The sequence below is a fragment of the Aptenodytes patagonicus genome, chromosome 11 (assembly GCF_965638725.1).
Source record: "Aptenodytes patagonicus chromosome 11, bAptPat1.pri.cur, whole genome shotgun sequence".
Taxonomy (NCBI): domain Eukaryota; kingdom Metazoa; phylum Chordata; class Aves; order Sphenisciformes; family Spheniscidae; genus Aptenodytes; species Aptenodytes patagonicus.
This window is the reverse complement of record NC_134959.1, coordinates 23306084-23323796: the sequence shown is the minus strand read 5'-3', so window position 1 is coordinate 23323796 and position 17713 is coordinate 23306084. Positions and strand designations below refer to the sequence as shown.

The 17713-nt window shown below is 63.0% G+C and overlaps 1 protein-coding gene across 2 annotated transcripts; it reads left to right on the top strand.

Annotated features, from left to right (window-relative positions):
• The first annotated feature begins 807 nt into the window (after positions 1–807).
• On the top strand, positions 808–17319 carry FHOD1 (formin homology 2 domain containing 1). Of its 2 annotated transcripts, XM_076349483.1 has the most exons (24): positions 820–999; positions 7139–7245; positions 7369–7433; positions 8896–8963; positions 9069–9174; positions 9369–9463; positions 9878–9989; positions 10091–10185; positions 10282–10425; positions 10601–10815; positions 10962–11072; positions 11330–11353; positions 11884–11937; positions 12387–12553; positions 12813–13669; positions 13939–14091; positions 14252–14434; positions 14706–14825; positions 15035–15196; positions 15297–15487; positions 15568–15760; positions 15840–15993; positions 16073–16249; positions 16890–17319. In XM_076349483.1, the coding sequence occupies exons 1-24, from the start codon at positions 829–831 to the stop codon at positions 16970–16972; spliced, it is 3807 nt and encodes a 1268-aa protein (XP_076205598.1). In that variant the 5' UTR covers positions 820–828; the 3' UTR covers positions 16973–17319. The 2 variants fall into 2 exon arrangements, with proteins under 2 accessions (XP_076205599.1, XP_076205598.1); XM_076349484.1 differs by lacking the exons at positions 11330–11353; positions 11884–11937 and having other exon boundaries at positions 808–999.
• Positions 17320–17713: the final 394 nt, after the last annotated feature.

Genomic DNA, 17713 nt, shown 5'->3' with positions numbered 1-17713 from the left:
GAGGGGAAGGCTCCCTGCCCACCGCTCCATCGCGTCGGGCCATCGTCACGGCCCAGATAAGCAGTCAAAAAGAAAGCAAAATCGCCTTTGCCTTGCTGGGTTGTGCTCAAGCGTGCCCAGCGACGCTTCGCACCGAGTTTAAGAGCGATGAGACCTTCCCACATCCCCAGTCCCATCCCTGGTGCAGCCGCGGTCCCCCCTGGGTCCTCCCGGGGGTCCCAGCTCTCCTTTGCGTGCTCCTTTCCAAGCCCGCCATGAACGTTACATGATCCATCCTGGACGCCCTCGTTAGCATCAACACCTTGGATGCGTAACGCCCTCGTTAGCATCAACACCTTGGATGCGTAACGCCCTCGTTAGCATCAACGCCGGCCTATGCGGCTGCCCCGCTGCCGGGGTGGTACCACCGCACCCCCGGCTCCCGGGCTGCCCGGGGCAGGGCGGCTCGTCCCTCCGCCGCTTTCCACCCTGCCCCAGAATGGGGAGGTTCAGCCCAGCTGCCCACCCGTGCTCCAGTTCACCCGGGGCGAGCAACCCGGCCCGGCCCGGCCCGGCCCGGCCCCCCGGGGCAGCCCGCAGCATCCCCGCGCACCCGGAGCCCCCCGCGGCCGGGAGCGTCCCTGACGCCGGAGCGTCCCTCCGGGGCGGGCGGGCAGCCCCCGCTGCGCCGCCGGGACGCCCGCGGGAGGGCGCGCCGAGCTCCGGGCGGCCGTTACCGGGGCGGGGCCGGGATGGGCGGGGCCGGGATGGGCGTGGCTAGGGGCGTGGCCTCACCGCCCCCACCCCCGGCGGAGCGGAGCGGCGCGGTGCGGCGGCGGCAGCGCTGCCATGGCGGAGGCGGCGGTCCCGTGCCGGCTGCAGTACCTGGAGGACGCGGACCCCTTCGGCTGCGGCAGCTTCCCGGAGCCGCGGCGAGCGCCGGTTTACGCCGTGGCGGAGGCGCTGGCCCTGGGGGCGCAGTTGCCCGCCCTGCACCGCCTGCTCGGGGCCCCGCTGGCGGTGAGGGGGAGCCGGGGGCCTGCGGGGAAGGCAGCGGGCAGGCACCGGCGGGGGGCGAGGGGGGGGATTGTCGGCTGGAAGGAGCGGGGAGGGGGGACGAGGGACGGGCCGGTGTGTTCCCGCCGGGGCCCGGGCAGCGCTCCCGGTGTGAGTCACGGTGGAATCCGTGAGACCCTGCGGGAGGTGCCAATTCTCAGCCGGCCCCGGATGAGTCGGCGGGGAGGAAGAGGATGTGCTTGCTTATAGCAGGCAAGAACCCGGGCAGGGGGAAGCAGGATGAGGGCAGGCGTCCATCCCCGTGTCGTCGGGGCTGAGCCAGGCAGCGTGCTCCCACCCCAGCGTTCCCCTTCCATGCCGGCTACCGGGAGCAGAGCTGAGCCTCGACGGGAGCACGCCGGCTCCCTGACGCCGGGGACCCGGCCAGCGTCCCCGCTCGATGCAGCGTGTGGGCCTCGGGGAGGTGACGGTGGAGCCGGAGGGCCACCAGCCCCTCGCCCCTCCGGTTCGGGGGCAGCTTTGCCGCTAGAGAGCTGCGCGGAAATTCGTGCTGAGCGATTTCCTCCGGCCGGGGTGGTCGAGCGGAGGGCCTGCGCCCCGCATGCACCCCTCGCTGTGCTGCAGGAAGGAGCAGGGGCTGGCCGGGAGGAAGGCAGGAGGCTGAGGCGAGGCGCCCTGTCTTGCTTGCGTGCCCTCAGGCCTGATCCAAGCTGGGGAGTGGAGGAGATGGGGGACCCTCCCTCCTGGGTATCTTCTGTTGGCGTGATGCTTTCAGAGCATCCTTTATCCTTTACAGGATGGGGACGGGCTTGTTTTCCTCCTTACGAATGCGGGACCCAGCAGAGCTTTGGCAATGGCTGAGCATCTCTGTCTTGCAGGAGTGCAGGCAAGGGAGGCAGGAATCCAGGCAGGCAGGGGGAGTGTGCCCTGCCTGGAGCCAGACAGGAGAGATGGGGGCAGCAGGAGGGGGAAATCGGCTCGGTGTGCCTGGCACCAAGTTTGCTGGCCTGCCAGGGGAGAGGGGATTGCTGTGAGACCTTTGCCTGCACCAAAAGACATCCCTTTTATCCCCCTTTTAAATTTTCTTGGAGCAAAGCAGCAGTGTCTCATGTCATTGCCGTCATGGGATTTTTAGGTGGTGACTAAATGGAGTTTGTTTGGGAACAAACAGCTCCGAGACACGATGAATGGAGCAAACTCAAATTTCAGGGCATGTGCTCTCCTCCCTGGGCAGGAGCTAGCTGTAACAGGATCACCAGCCCGGGGTGCTGCCGTGGTGGCACGGCGGGGGCTGGATGCAGCGTTCCCGAGGGCAGCAACGTTGCGAGGAGATCCTGTGCCCGGCAGAGGCGTGTTGATCCTGGGATTTCAGGCTCTGTTCTCTGCCTAAGCCAGGCTCTGGATGTTTTTTTTCTGTAGTTTCCCTGCATCACCCCATGACCCTTGGTAAAATCACAGGTGAGCGGCTAGGACCCTGCTCTGGGTCCTAGCTTAAAAAAGTCAGATTCCTGGTTTATATAGGTTATAAACCATGCTACCTTTATTACACGGAGCTTTCTGAGCCAGCGAGGGCTGCGGTACGTCCCAGCCTGACAAGCTGGGATGCTGGCTGTCTTCATCGGGAGACTCCTGCAGCAGGATTTACACCCTGTGGAGCGAGGTTGGTCTCCCGAACCACACGGTTCAGTCCAAATTTGGAGCTAGCACCCCAGAGCCATGCAGACGTCGTTACCCTGGCACGACCAGCCGAAACCTCCCTCGGTGCCCTTTGTGCCAGGTAGCGCTTAGCTCCATTACTCGCTGCCCTAAAATTAGTAAATGAACAGTCGGATTTTTCCCAAGGAACTGGCTGTAAAAAAATTCAGCTGGGGATGCCCGGTGCCAGGCTTGTCCTGCTGGGCAGCGTGCCCGGAGCTGCAAAGCACCGGGGGGAGGACGCAACGGCCGAGAGGGAGCTGGGCTGGGGGTCCCCGCATCGTCGGAGGAGGACCGAACCGCAGGCACCCAGGGGATGAGCTGCCATGGGGGACCAGCCGGGTCCTGCCCTCCCTGGGCACAGCAAAGCTGCTCCCTGGGCTGGGAACAGCCCAGAGATGATGAACGGGTTTCTCGTGCCGGCATCTCTGCCTTGAACAGCCTGTCCTGCCCCGCGACACCCTCGCTGCTTCCTCTCCCCGAGCGCGACCCACCGCTGATGACTTTTTCATGCTCTCCGGAAAGTGTGTTTGTGCTTGAAAATACCTTCCCGCTTTGTTTGTCGCTGCCGCATTGTTCGGCTCCAGGCCGATACTATCTTCTCCTGCTTTCCAGCATTTTTCTAGTACCCTTGGGTGATGCTCGCGCTGGGTGTGGGGGTTTTCTGAACCTCCACAGGCAGGTTTTGGCAGGGCAGATTTTTTTTGGCTGTCCCTTTGGTCCCCAAAGGCCACTGTGCTCCCTTGCCCCCGGCACTATCTCACCTCTGAATCTAGGGATTTTTCCAAACAATTGCAAAACCCAGCGGGCTGGAGCTTTGCTTTCCCCTTCCTCCCCCGGAAACCTGGGGAAGAGCAAACAGCTCGCCGGCCTCAGTGCCATAAGCTTGTCCTTCCACTCACTGCGAGCTCTCGGGCTTGACAGAGAGCTGCTGGGGCGACCTTGATGCATGCAGCATGCAAGCCCCGTCCCACCAGCTCTGCTTGTCCTCTGTTTCCTAACAGGCTCGAGGGGGGCTTCACCGAGGGTCTTTGCCCCTCTTAACCTCTGGCAGGCACAAAACCAGTGAGACGGGGTCATCGGCAGGCTTTGAAACTCTGCTGTCTGCTTCTTGCTGAATGTTTAGAGCCGAGTGTTGGTGCTCAGCAGCCCCCGGTGCTCCCTGGCTCCCGGCACAGTCCTCACGTGAATCCTGGGAGAGGAGCTGCAGCCAGGCACTCATGCCATGGCTTTACCGGGACACCGGCTGCTTGCCAGGACTGGGGTCCTCCCGCTATTGATGAGAAACGAGGGATCTGTTAATGAGCAACAAGCCTGGCTGGAGGAACTTTGAGAGGGACGTGTGCGAGCGAGTGTGCAGTTCTGGGCCAACCCTGGGTGACCTCCAGAGATCCCTCCTGGCCTGGGTTTTCTTCCCCCCGCCCCCCTGTGATAAGGCAATGGCAGCGCTCCCATCCACTTGCTGCCATCCGTCAGGCAGGAGCGGGCAGGAGCCAGCGACCGAGTGCCCTGGCAATAAACACCCCTCTTAGCCCTGAAACCGAATCGCAGCGACTGCGCTCGGTTGCTGGCTGGGGTTGCTCCTGCGGCGTAGCTCTATAAACCATCAGTCCCCATGTATTTTGGGAGGGTGGGCAGAGGCTTGTGACGCCGGGCGTTTCTGACCCACCGGTGCCTTCCGTTTAACTGCTGCCTCGAGCTCGAGTGCTGCCTCAGCTGGAGCAAATGATATATATTTCTGTAATTTCCCCCATAGCCTTCCTAGAAGAGCCGCAGCGGTGTTGGGAAATTGTGGTTACCGCAAAAAGAAAGTGTTAGAGAGCGGGGAAAAGTGTTTCCTCCACTGGCAGATAAAGAGGATACTCACTGCCCGGCCTTGGAGCATCCTCCCGCTTGGGGATGCTGTGATAGGGGTGAGCAGGAAGATGTGATGCTGTGGTGGGTGGCGTGAGTGCAGCTGTGGGTGGAGGATGCCTCCGTCTCGGAGGTGGAGATGTCTCCATCACATTTCCGTGGTTCGGGGGGGACAGTCCTGCTCCGGGGGGAGTCGGTTTTCCCTGGGGACTTGCTTGCCTGCCACATGTGTCCTTGCTGAGCTTCGAAGCTGGCCATAGCTCCTGGGTGTTGGTAGGATCAGGGACATCCGTGTGTTTCCACCTTCCCCATGCCTCAGATTTGAGGCAACAGGGTGGATGGAGGACGTTAGTGCCGTTGTGGGGTGGCTGGGGCTCCCAGGAGCCACAGGCTGGAGGTGTGAGCGTGGGACGCTCTCTGCCTCCCCCAGCTCCGCTTTGCCTGCAAGTCCCCACGACCCTCAAAGCCCAGCTCGTTTTAAAATGGTTTTACAAGCAGGAGACAGATGGATCACAGCCGCCCTGCACCAGGAGCTGTCAGTACCCCATGGCCCTAACGTGCCGTCCCCAGCAGCACAGCCCTGAGGTCCCGGCTCAGATCCTGCATGGTTCAAAACCTCATCCGAGGGCGCGGGAGTAACCCCGGCCCTGGGGCAGTCGATGCTCCCTGGCGCGGAAGTGCAGCCCCAGGATTTTTGACAGGGCAGTGTGAGCCTGGGACAGCCCATCTCCATCCCTGGGGGCTGGTGCTCACCAGGGGGGTCGCAGCCAAACCCGGGCCCAGCGCTTGGAGCATCCCTCGTGGAGAGCGCTGCCAAGCTCGCATGGGAAACATGCGGGGTTGCATCCCAGGGGCTTGGCCTCCCCCGCCAGCTGGGACATGTCACCGGCCCCGGCAGGAGCCGAGGACGTTAACTCCGGCTTGCCGGGGCTCTGGCAGCCCAGAGAAGGCAAAGCTTTCGTGCTGGAGCTATGAGTTGCTCTTCACTGTGTTCGAGTGCCCAGGGGGATGCAGGGATGCCCAGGGGGATGCAGGGATGCCCGAGGGGATGCAGGAGGGGTCTCCCGTGCCCAGGAGCATGCAGGGATGCCCAGGAGAGCCCTTTCCCCATGCAGGAATTGAAGCTTTCCCCAGCAAGCAAACCCCGTGTGGGGTCAGCGTTAGCGGTACCCGCCGCGGAGGCAGAGCTGGCAGCCAGGAGCACTTGCCCGGTGCCAGCAGCCTGTGTTTGGTGCACGTTGCCATGACCGGCTGGCGTGGCCAGCAACCGCGGGAGGTGGAGCAGGACACTGACAACATAGCAACTGCGTCCAACCCAACGGCAGCACCCTGCCAAATTGCCCATTATCCCGAGGCTTAATCAGGGTCATTAATTATTTTAGTGCACGTGGCATTTTTTTCTTTGCCCTCTGGTTTTAATGTCACGCTCGCAGTGAAGTCATACATGTGAGCTCTTGCACTATCTTGTGACTCAAGGAGATGGAGCTTTCGTGGAAAGCAACCCCAGTGAGATGTAGGAGCTGTACTCAGCGTTGCTGTGGGTCGCCAGCCTGCCCGAAGGTGGGCAGGGCAGGGTTTTATCTAAAACCCAATAATAGGGTTTTATCCCCGGTCCTCAGCTCCCCAGGTGGTTACAGAGCACCGCTGTGCAGATTTGGAAAGGAGCATCAGTTCCTCGGAGGTGGGGTGAGCTAGGAGCGGGGGGGCTACAAACACTTTCGGAACAGGACCAGATGCACTGGGGTGACAGGGGTGCTGGCAAGGCCAGGCAGGCACTGCCCTCCCTCTGCCTCTGCTCACACCTTGAGGGCAAATTCCCCTGTCCCATCCGGAGCTCACCCAGGAGACCTGCCTGGGTGCTGTGGGGTGCTGCTGGGTCCCAGGTGGCTCAGGGGCTTTGTGGGTGCCGTGCCTGGAGCACCTCTGGGTGCTGTGCCCGCTGGCCGGGGTGCACCGTGGGTGCTGTACGTGGACTTTCGGGGTAGATGCCCTTGCCCCAGCCTTGCCTCAGGCTGTGCTTTTCCCCGTCCCGCTGGAAGATGCTACGTGGCTGCAGGCTGAGCCAGAGGCTGCATCAGCCGGGGGACATCCCTGTGGGATTTGCCTTGGTTTGGTGTGTCCCTGGCCTGGCTGGGTGCCTTGGCAGTTCCCACCGACCCAGTCCCCACAAGAGAAGGTGATTCATCTGCCCAGGCGAAGGCACCAGCCCTGGGAGGAGACTGATCCTGCCCAGGTCACACCCTGGCTGACTAAGGAGAGCCCCAGGGAGCGGATCAGCCTCTTGCCGTGGCTCCCGCCCAAGGGATTGCCAAGGAGCCTGGCGGCGGTGGGGCCGCCCTCGCTCTGCCTTTTCCCAGCCTGGGGCTCCACATTTCTCCCTTAATCTGCCACCGGGCTGGGGCAGAGGGTGTCGGGGCATCTCCCTGGAGGGCCAGCGCTCGAGGACAGGGTGGGACCTGCAACCCCGCTCCGGAATGTGGCTGGCTGGTGGGTTCAGTGCGGGTGGGAGGGTGACCCAGGGATGCTGCATCCTCTGGGAGCCGGGAGGGCCGTGGTGGGCACAGGGGCTCAGCCGGGCTGTCTGCATCCCCAGCTGGAGGACTGCACGCTGCAGGTCTCGCCCTCTGGACACTACCTGGACCTTGACTTGTCCCTGCTGGAGCAGAAGGATGATCTGGAGGGTTTCTACGAGGAGGTCAGGTGAGGCATGCGGGGTGCCCGAGCCCTCCGGGGATGGGACGTGGGGACCCCACGTGAATGTGAGCACTGGGGACCGCGGTGGTCCCGCTGCAGGTGCTCACGTGGTGTTTGCCCCCACCCTAGGAAGGGGAGACGGCCGACCCTGATCCTGCGCACACAGCTCTCCGTCCGAGTCCACGCCATCATCGGTGAGTCCAGGGATGCTCCTTCCTCCGGGCTGGTGTGGGTCCGGCAGCTCGGTCCCCCCAGACGGTGGGGTATTGGTCTCCGCGGTGAGTTTTGGCCAGACTTTTTGTGATGGAGAGAGGGAGCGATACAGCCCAGGGCTGCTCCCGCCCCATAACCCCCCCCCCCCGCCCCGAGAAGTGCAGGAAACACAGTCCCCATGAGGCTCGTGGGTTAATCCCCTCCATCCTCAGAGATTGGGACTTCTGCCTCTTCAGCTGGGAGCCCACCGTCCGCTGCAGATATTCTGGGTTATTCAGGCGAACTCTAAATATAGCTTTGCAGGATACAAACAAATAGCTCGAGTGCAGCAGAAAGTGCTGCTGCGGCTTTGGGCAGCCCCTTCGGAGGTCCTGCAAAATATTTGGGAGTCTCAAGCCTTTTTTCTCCTCAGCAGGGGAGAAAACAAGCGCTGAGCAGAGCAATGCCGGCTGGGCATCGGCTTCCTGAGCGGCGCGGGAAGGGGCACAACACGGAGCCCTCTCCCTGCAGGAAGGCCGAGGTCGGGGTCGTGCTCTTTGCCAGCGGTTCCCAGGCTCCAGCTGAGCCCCAGGCTGTTCTGCTTTCCCTCTCGGCTGTTCTGCTTTCCCTCTTGGCTGCTCTGACAAGCCGATAAGCGAGCAGAGGAGGCTGCCGGGACCTTGTGTTTTACAGAGCCCTCGTGGGCATGTCTGGAGGGCTCCTTGTACAGCTTGGTTTTGGCTTGTTACAGCTCTAAAGCTGTAATATCTTTATATTATTATATAAGCTGTAATAACTTTATAAATAACATATAAATAACATCCAAATAACTCGGGATGCTCGGATAACTCAATTTTTGGATGCGGGAAGCACTGGCTCCCGACACCTTTGGTCTCCACTAGTTTAGGCAGGGCTTTCTAGCTTCCCATTGCCCCGGTTGCTCCATGCTGGCTCCTGCCCGCAGGCACCGTCCCCACGAGCATATAGTCTCCATCCAGCCTGGTGACCGTCCTTTTGTCCCCAAGCAGCCGGTGTCACGCTGCCGTCCTTCCCGCCCCCATCCTGCAGCTCTTCCCAAGCCGCGGGGCTGCTGGGGGCTCCGGGACAGTGCCAGGACTGTGCCCGGGGAGGGACGGCTAAAAGTAGCTCTGCCTCCTGCCCGTGTTCCTGTTTCGGTTCTGCACAGGAAACCAGACGGGATATTTATGTCATTGCTGGGCAGAAAAAAAAAAGAAGAAAAAGAAACAGGGAGGTGGCAGGGCTGAAATAAGTAGTTGTGAAGCTGCAGCTGCTTCCACCCTGTGTGTCCGACAGCCAGGCAGTGCCGGCATCCTGGGGTGATGGCACAGGGGTTGAGCTGGGATGTGGGGCTTTCCCAGGCAGCCAGGAGTATTTTGGAGCCCCGGTTCAGCAGCGAGTCCCTGTGGGTCAGGCCGTCATGCCGCGTCTCTCCTTTCCTTCCAGAGAAGCTGTACAACTCACAGGGGCCGGAGCTGCGGCGTTCTCTCTTCTCCCTCAAGCAGCTCTTTCAGGTACGGTGATGCCAGCACGGTGGGGGGCTTGGGGGAGCTCCCCTGGGGCTGGATGCCCACCCCTGCCTCCCCACACTGCAGTAACCCCTGGCCTTTGCCCCGCAGGAGGACAAGGACCTGGTGCCGGAGTTCGTGAACCTGGATGGGTTGACGTGCCTGATCAAAGTGGGGGCAGAAGCCGACCAGAACTACCAGAATTACATCCTCCGGGGTTGGTATTTGGGTAGAAGGCACCTCTCATCCCTGGGGAGGAAGGCTGGCACTCGGGGGGGGGGCGAGCAAGCAAGTTTGCCTGGGCTACCTTGCAGGCAGCTGCCAGTCCTTGCCCTTGTCGTGGCGATGCTGTGTGGGGCTGGGAAAGCCCTACCCGCCGAGCCGTGACCCTGCCCGCCCTCTGCCTTGCAGCCTTGAGCCAGATCATGCTCTTCATGGACGGCATGCAGGGTGTCATTAACCACAACGAGACCGTCCAGTGGCTGTACACGCTGTCAGGAAGCCCGGTAAGCCCTTGCTGCCCTTGGGGGGGCTGCCTATGCCCCCCGCTGCACCCATGCCTGTGGCTGTCCCCTTGCACCATCCCTCGGGGACTTTACCCCACCCTCTGCCTTCAGGCTTGGTGCCCTGGCACCTTTGGGTATGTTGGGTCCTACTCCCACCCATCTGAATGTCACCCAGGATCCCCAGAGCTCCCCGTCCTGATGTGACCATGCTCCTGGGCACAGAGCCTGAGTAAGAGGGTCCCACTCTGGGTCCCTTCCTGGTGCCCCTTGGCCATCAGCATCACAGCTGCAGGCTGGTCCCTGGCCACACGGCAAAGCCCCTAGCCCTGGGGCATGGGCACAGCCACCCTGCAGTGCCCTGGCATTGCACTGGCAGCCCCCTGCCGCCGGCCCAGCCGCCATCCCTTCTCCCAGTTTCGCCTGGTGGTGAAGATGGCGCTGAAGCTGCTGCTGGTGTTCGTGGAGTACACGGAGGCCAACGCCCTGCTCCTCATCTGTGCCGTCAACGCCGTGGACCAGGCGAGAGGTGGGTGCAGACCCAGCTGCCCGTGAGGTCCCTGCTGGGGGACAGTGTGTCCCCCCCACCCCCATGGCCTGCATGTCACCTTCACGTGTCGCTTTTCTCAGGCACGTGCCCGTGGTCCAACCTGATGGCCATCCTGGAGCAACGCAACGGGGCTGACACGGAGCTGCTGGTGTTCACCATGACGCTGATCAACAAGGTCCAGGGGGGTGGCAGGGTATCCCCGTGATGCCACGCTGGTGGGGCTCAGCATGGGTCACACCGGTCCCAGCAGCGTCCCTCTGGTCCTGCTCAGACGCTGGCAGCCCTCCCAGACCAGGACACCTTCTACGACGTGACGGACTGCCTGGAGCAGCAGGGCATGGAGCGGGTGGTGCAGCAGTACCTGGGCAGCAAGGGCACCGACCTCGACTTGAAGCAGCAGTTCTCACTCTACGAAGTGAGTATCACTCCCTCGGGTGATGCCCGTGAGCGGGATCTGCCCACGCGCCATGTCCCATGGCAGGGCATCACCCAGCACCAGCTGAGGCTCTGCGTGGGGACGCGGGGAGGGCTGGCTCATGGGCTGGCAGGGGTGCCGTGCCTGGTGTCATGCCCCCCCGGCCCCTCCGCAGAGTGCTCTCAAGCTGGAGGATGGGGTGGAGGAGCTGCCCCCGGGGGGACGCAAGGAGCGGAGGAGGACGGATGAGGGCCGGCGCGGGTGGCGATCCCAGGGTGGCTGCCCAGAGCCCAGCCCTGATGCCCAGCCGCTGCTGGGGTCCCCTGGCACCCCGAAGGAGCCCCCAACCGAGGACACCCCAGTTGTCCCCGCGCCGAGCAGCCCCGCAGAGTAAGTACAGCTGGAGGTGGTCCGTGGCAGGGATGCTCCCGGGATGGCGAAGACGCTGGGATGCGGTGCTCTGGTCCATTTCTGGTGCCAGGGTGGAGGGCAGCCCTATGGGACCTGCTCTTAGTCCCTGTCACTTCTTCTTCCAGACCCTGTCCAGTCAGTGTCTACAACAGCGCGTCCAGCGTGCGGCTGGCCCTGGCCTCCCCTCCAGCTGAGAAGGAGCAGCCCCCGGGCCCAGGCGAGCGCAGCATCTACAAGTAAGCAGCCAGGAGGGGCTGGGTGTATGGGGGGTTCCCCTGGGGCTGTGGGGTTGCTCCCAGGGAGAAAGAGAGTCTGGGCAAGCAATGGGGCTGGAGAGAAGCGTGATGGGGGAGTGGGCATCTGAGAGGGTCCAGCCAGGGGCTCCAGGGCATCCTTTGGGCACGCACGGCTCTGCTCCAGCTCCTCCTTCCTGCTCCTCTCTGCCCACGCTTGCTCTCTACTCTGCCCACTCTTTCTATCTTTCCTTTTGCAGGCTGCACCAAACTGCCCCTGTCTGGTAAGTGCCCAGGCTCTGCATGCGTGTGCTTCCTCCTGGAGTGATGCTCCGGCAGGAGTGGGCACTGCCCTGCCCCACCTCGCTGCCCCTTGCGCCCACCTCGCTGCCCCCATCCTTTGCCTCTCCCCTCTGAGCTCTGCCTGCGGGACCCCAGCCTGCTCCCCCCATCGCCAGCATCCCCCCATGGGGTGATGGCACCCTCTGATCCCCCCCTTCTGGGGTGAGGTGTCCCTGCTGGGGGTGGCACAGCCCGTCCCGGGGCTGGCAGGGAGCTGGCATTGCCATCCTGGTGGCAAATTGGGTGGCTCTGGTGGGGGGGACAGTGCCTCGTCTCGCCAGCACCCAATGCCATGCAGTGCCCGGGCAGGAGGGGACTCGCTGGGGCTCTCCCGGCTCCCCGTGAACCCCAGGGCCATGGGTTGATGGTGGGGTGAGGGTCCCACGCTGGAGGGCTGCCAGGCAGGTGCGTGCAAGAGGCATGAGCCCCAGGGGGCTGCCGGCAGTGGGGGCTAACCCCTGTTTTCCCTCAGGCGGGAGGATGCCCCCTCCTTGCGTGGGGACAAGCCTATTTTGAGGAAGTTTGAGTAAGTAGAGGCATGCGTGTGTCTCCAGGCATGCGCTTCCTCAGGCTGCTGCCCAGCCGGAGGTGTCTGGGCTCCGGCCACGCAGGGCATGAGGAGCAGGAGGGTCCCCCCGAGTCTCTGCCCGGGTGCCCTCCTGGGTTTTGCGGCTTTTGGATGAGGGTCGCAGTGAGCACCAGGTCCGTTGGGACCAACAGGTGACGGTGGCACCCTGACGGCATGAGCTTTCAGCTCCCATGGGACTGCGGCATCCCTGTCCCCGAGCCGTGGTGGCATCACCTGTCTCTCTGCAAGGCTCAGAGGAGTTTGAATCCTCCGGGTCCCCGATGTGGTGTGGCCAGTGCAGGGGGTTTCTGTGCTGCGGGGCTGGCTGTGCAGTGTGGCATGGTGTGGTTGACCCATCGTCCCCATCCCTGCCTTGCTCCCGGCCAACATCCACCCCTGTCTCGCAGAGCTCGCTTCTTGGAGAACCTGGCCGCAGCCCAGAAGGAGAAGATCTCTTCCATGGCCAAGGGACGGCTCGATGTCCTCGGTGATGCCATGCTGGAGCATCCCACCGCTCTCACGTGGGACAGGGACAGCGGCACCCCTGAGCCTGGGATGGTGCCACCCAGCATAAGTAGGTGCTGCTGGCATGTGTGTTCCTGGCTCTGGGCTCATCGGGGTCCCTGGGGTGGGCATTAGTGGCCCCTCTGCCCCCACTCCATGCCTGTGATACCCAGAGCCATGGAGGAGCTGGGTAGTACCTCCCCTTCCCACTCCAAACGCTGGCATCCGAGCACACCCCGCTGGGGAGCAGGACCCCAAGTCTATGTGCAGCCCAGCAGCACCTGCCCCCTCCAAGTGGGCTGTCCCAGCCTCTTCCCCTCTCCCTGCAGGGTCTCACTTGGCTCGGCTGGACACCACCGACTCCTGTAGCACCATTTCCTCCGACACCAAGTTTATGCTGGACATGCTCTACGCCAAGGGCTCCTCGGAGCCGGGGAGGGAGAAGGTCTTCCCTGAGGTCCCGTCGTCCCCCCTGGTCCAGAGTGAGGTGGAGATGGACGCCGAGGGAGGTTGCAGCCGGGAGCAGGAGGGCGCCTGGCTCCATGGCGGGGCCCCAGACGGGCCAGTGGCCAGTGCCCACGCCAAGCTGGCGCGTGCCATGTCCGGCGTAGATGCTGAGACCCACACTCAGAAGCTGGAGAACACCGGGATGATGCCTATCAAGAAGGACATGGAGCTGACGTGGGAGCGCCTGGAGGCCAGCCCCGGGCAGCTGAAGATCAAGGACCTGGACTTCACTGATTTGGGGGAAGAAGAAGACTTTGACATCCTGGACACGGCGCCCATGGCCAACGGCTCCTTCCTTCATCCCGGCATCGAAGCAACAAGTGCTGGAGCTCTCATGGTTCCCCCGCCACCTCCTGCGGTCCTTGGTTGCCCTCCGCCGCCACCTCCACCTCCTGCGGTCTCTGGCTGCCCACCACCTCCACCTCCACCCCCTGCGGTCCCCAGCTGCCCACCCCCCCCAGGGCTGCCAGGCCTCTCAGCAATGGATGGCCCCTCCCAGGCCAAGAAGAAGAGGACAGTGAAGCTCTTCTGGAAGGAGCTGAAGCAGCTGGATGGCACCGTGGGGCCAGGCAGGTTTGGCCAGGCGACACTGTGGGCGTCCCTGCAGAACGTTGAGGTCAATGCTGCCAAACTGGAGCATCTCTTTGAGTCACGGTCAAAGGAAGTGCCAACTTCAAAGGTACCAGCGGGCTGGCACTCGTCAGCCAAGAGGACTTGAGGGGTGGGAGGAAGGCTGTTAGCTCCTGTGGGGACCCTAGGCATGCACTGTCACCCCTACCCTGTGCTGAGGATGGGTACCCGCAGCCCGGAGGCTCCGTGGGGACGGTGATGGGCAGTGCGGAGGTTTGGCTCACCACTGGGTCCCTGATCGGCTCCCTGTGTCCATGGTGTTTTCATGAAGGTGAGCCCTTTGCCTGGCTGTCCCCATCCATCCTGTCCTCTTTGCAGAAGGCCATCGATGGGAAGAAGGTGGTGGTGGTGCTGGACCCCAAGAGGAGCAACGCCATCAACATTGGCCTCACGGTGCTGCCACCCGTGCACATCATCAAAACAGCTGTGCTCAACTTTGACGAGTTTGCAGTCAATAAGGAAGGGATTGAGGTGAGCACGAGAGAAGCTCGGCCCCTCTGATGTCCTCATGCAGGTTGTCTCCCCTGGCCAGGACACCTCCATGCCATGATGTCTGTGCTGCCAGCCCTGGGGTGACATGTCCCATGGTGACATGTCTGGAGTCTGACACGTCCCTCTTTGCCTGCTTTAGAAAATCCTGACCATGGTCCCGACTGAGGAGGAGAAGCAGAAGATCCAGGAGGCCCAGTTGGCCAACCCTGATGTGCCCTTGGGCTCTGCGGAGCAGTTCCTGCTTGCCCTGTCTTCCATCAGCGACCTCACAGCCAGGCTCCAGCTCTGGGCCTTCAAGCTGGACTACGAGAGCCTGGAGCAGGTACAGAGCCACGTACCCCATCTGCCCTCCGCCCTCCCACCGCCGCCAGCCCCAGCAGTGCTGAGCGCTGAGCCAAGCGTGTTCCTGGTGGGGACCAGCCATGTCCGAGTACAGGAGGTGCCGTCCTGGCTGGGGATGGGCTGCAGGTCCCCAAGGCAAGCATGGGCTTGGGTTGACCATGAGGTAGTTGTCCTCATGGGCAAGGGCGAATGCTGAAGCTCCTAAGGGAGAGGGTGGCCAAGGGGTCTCACCTGCTTCTCTCCTCACCCAGGAGATTGCAGAGCCGCTCTTTGATCTGAAGGTGGGCATGGAGCAGCTGGCCAGAAATCACACCTTCAAGTGCATCCTGGCCACGCTGCTGGCCATGGGCAACTTCTTGAACGGCTCCCAGGTGAGGAGCAGGGTGCGGAGGGACATGGCCTGTCTTGAGTGCTGCAGGGACAGGACCAGCCATGCTGCATGGGTACCCAAGAGGGACCATGCGAAGCCTGGGACAGCGCCTGAGGCTGGATGGTGCTGGTGGGGGCCCAGTGGGTCTGCAGACTGGAGGTCTGCTGGAGGAGGGATGGAGAGGCCCTGCTGAGTCCATTGGTGTTTCAGAGCAGAGGCTTTGAGCTGGGCTACCTGGAGAAGGTCTCCGAAGTGAAGGACACGGTGCACCGGCAGTCCCTGCTCCACCATCTCTGCCAGATGGTGGTAGAGAAGTTCCCAGAAACCACTGACCTCTACTCAGAGATTGCCTCCATCACCCGCTCTGCCAAGGTGAGGCAAGGCAGATGACACCCGGGCAAGGCAAGGGTGTGGGTCCCATGGCTGCCCAGCTCCACCAGCACAGCCGAGGGCTGACATCTCACTCTTCCAGGTTGACTTTGATGAGCTGGCCAACAGCCTGGTGCAGCTGGAGCGGAGGTGCAGGGCCTCCTGGGACAACCTGAAGGTGATTGCCAAGCACGAGACCAAGCCGGTGCTGAAGAGCAAGCTGACGGACTTCCTCAAGGACAGCACCCAGCGCATTGTCATCTTGAAAGTGGTGCACAGGCGCATCCTCAACAGGTTGGTGGCTCGAGGTCCTGGGGACGTGGCGGGAACCCCAGGGTCCCATTGGTGGCCTGCTGTGACCAATGGCCCTGCAGGTTTCACTCCTTCCTGCTGTACCTGGGGTACCCGGCGAGTGCAGTGCGGGACGTGAAGGTGACGCCCATCTGCAAGCTGCTGCAGGAGTTCGCCCTGGAGTACCGCACCTGTCGGGAGCGCGTCCTGCAGCAGCAGAAGAAACGGGCTGCCCACCGCGAGCGCAACAAGACCCGGGGACGGCTCATCACCGAGGTACGGGGACGCTCGGCCGGCCACCACCACCAGGTGATGCCCTCCAGGTCCCTGACGCCCGCCTCTCCTCCTGCTGCAGACCGAGAAGTTCTCTGGCATCACTGAGGCCGCTTCGCCGCCTGCCGTAGTGTCCAGCAGTCCCGGGGAGCAGATGGAAGCGGGTCACGAGAGCATGAAGAGCCTGCTGACCTCCCCCACGGACGCCCCTGCCCGCCGCAGCCGGGCCAGCCGGGGTAGGAGCGGGGTGGCAGGGAAGGCATGCCCAGCTGGCTGGGCACGGCTGATGCCAGCATCCCTGTTGTCCCTGTGCAGGGACAGGGCACACCACCCCAGCCCAGGGCTCTCCAGCCCAGGAGGACGTTCCCAGCTCCCCAGACGACGCTTCGGATGAAATCATGGACCAGCTGGTGAAATCGGTGACACACAACGCCAATCCCCGGCCCTGCACCAACAAGGAGCGCAGGAGGTCCCGTGGCAATAGGAAGTCCTGTAAGTCCCGTCTCTGTCCCCATGCTTTGCCCCTGTCCCTGTACTCTGTCCCCTCTCTGTGTCCCTGCCCAGATGCTTTTTCCCATCTGTGTCCCTGTCCCCTTGCCCTGTCGCACCTCTGTAGCCCTGTTCCTGTGCCCTGTCCCTGTATTCTGTCCCATCTCTGTGTCCCTGTCCCATGCCCTGTGCCATCCCTGTGTCTCTCTTCCCATGCTCTGCCCAGTCCCTGAACTCTGTCCCCTCTCGGTGTCCCTGTCCCCATACCCTTTCCCACCTCTGTGGCCCTGTCCCTGTACTCTGTCCTGTGGCCCTGCCCAGATGCTCTTTCCCATCTTTGTGTCCCTGTCCCCATGTCCTGTCCCATCTCTGCGTCTCTGTTCCCGTGCTCTGTCCCCATGCCTTGTCCCGTCTCTGCCCTGCCTGGCTCCTTCCCCACTGGCTACTCCTGACCTCCCATGTTGAGCCCACCAGGCCACAGCAGGAGGTACCCTGAGACCAGACCATGACGCTGCACCCTAATGCCACCCTTCCCCTCCTCGGCATGCCAGGGCCACCATGTCTGGGCAGGCACCCAGTGTGTGGTGACCCTGGCAGCCAGCGCTGCTCGTGCTGCCAGTGCCATGCTCTCCTCTTCCCGCAGTGAGACGGACGCTGAAGAGTGGGCTCAGTGATGACCTGGTGCAGGCGCTGGGCCTGGGGCAGGCGTCCGGCATGGAGGTTTGAGGGGGCCGAGGGGGCTCGTGCTGCTCCCTACTGTCAGCAGCCTCCAGGGCAGGACGTGGTGGCAGCCCCTGCTGCTCCAGGACTGGCACGCTCTGCGCCCTTGGCCTCACCTTGCTTTTCCCTGCCGGCCTCCAGCTCCCGGAGTTGCGGGCAGCAGGATGGGAGTGATGCCCTGGAGCTGCTCCACGGTGGCCGGGATGGAAGATGCTCAGCGTTTGTGCGTGGGTGTGGAGGCCAACTTCTCAACAGTATTAGAGGGGTCAAGGGGCTGGACCCAGACCCCCTCTGGGAACGGGGTCTGGCCCGTGGCCACTGTGGCAATAAAGTGATCTGACATGCTGCCGGCATTACTTGTCCCTGCACCTGGGTCACCCCGCTGCTGCGCTGAGATGCTGGAGGCTTTTGATGCCATGGACCGAAGCAGGCAGTACCAAGGTCTGTGGCAGGAGGGAAGGGGTGATGCTCCCTCCAGCATCCCTGGGGAAGCCATCGCCATGGTCCTGAGCAGGACCTGAGTGCTGCCGGAGATGTCCCAGGGTTGGCCCTGCCTGGACAGCCCAGTGTCCCCATCCCCTGCAGAGCCCTGAGAGGCCGGGGCTATGTGGTACTCCCCCCCGGGCCGAGCCAGCATCCCTCCTGCTGCATCCCCAGCCCTGCTGCCGGGGGCAAGCACTCGGCCCGCAGCAGCCAGCCCTGTGGCCTGCAGGCACCATCATCCCTCCCAGGGACAGCACGATCCCT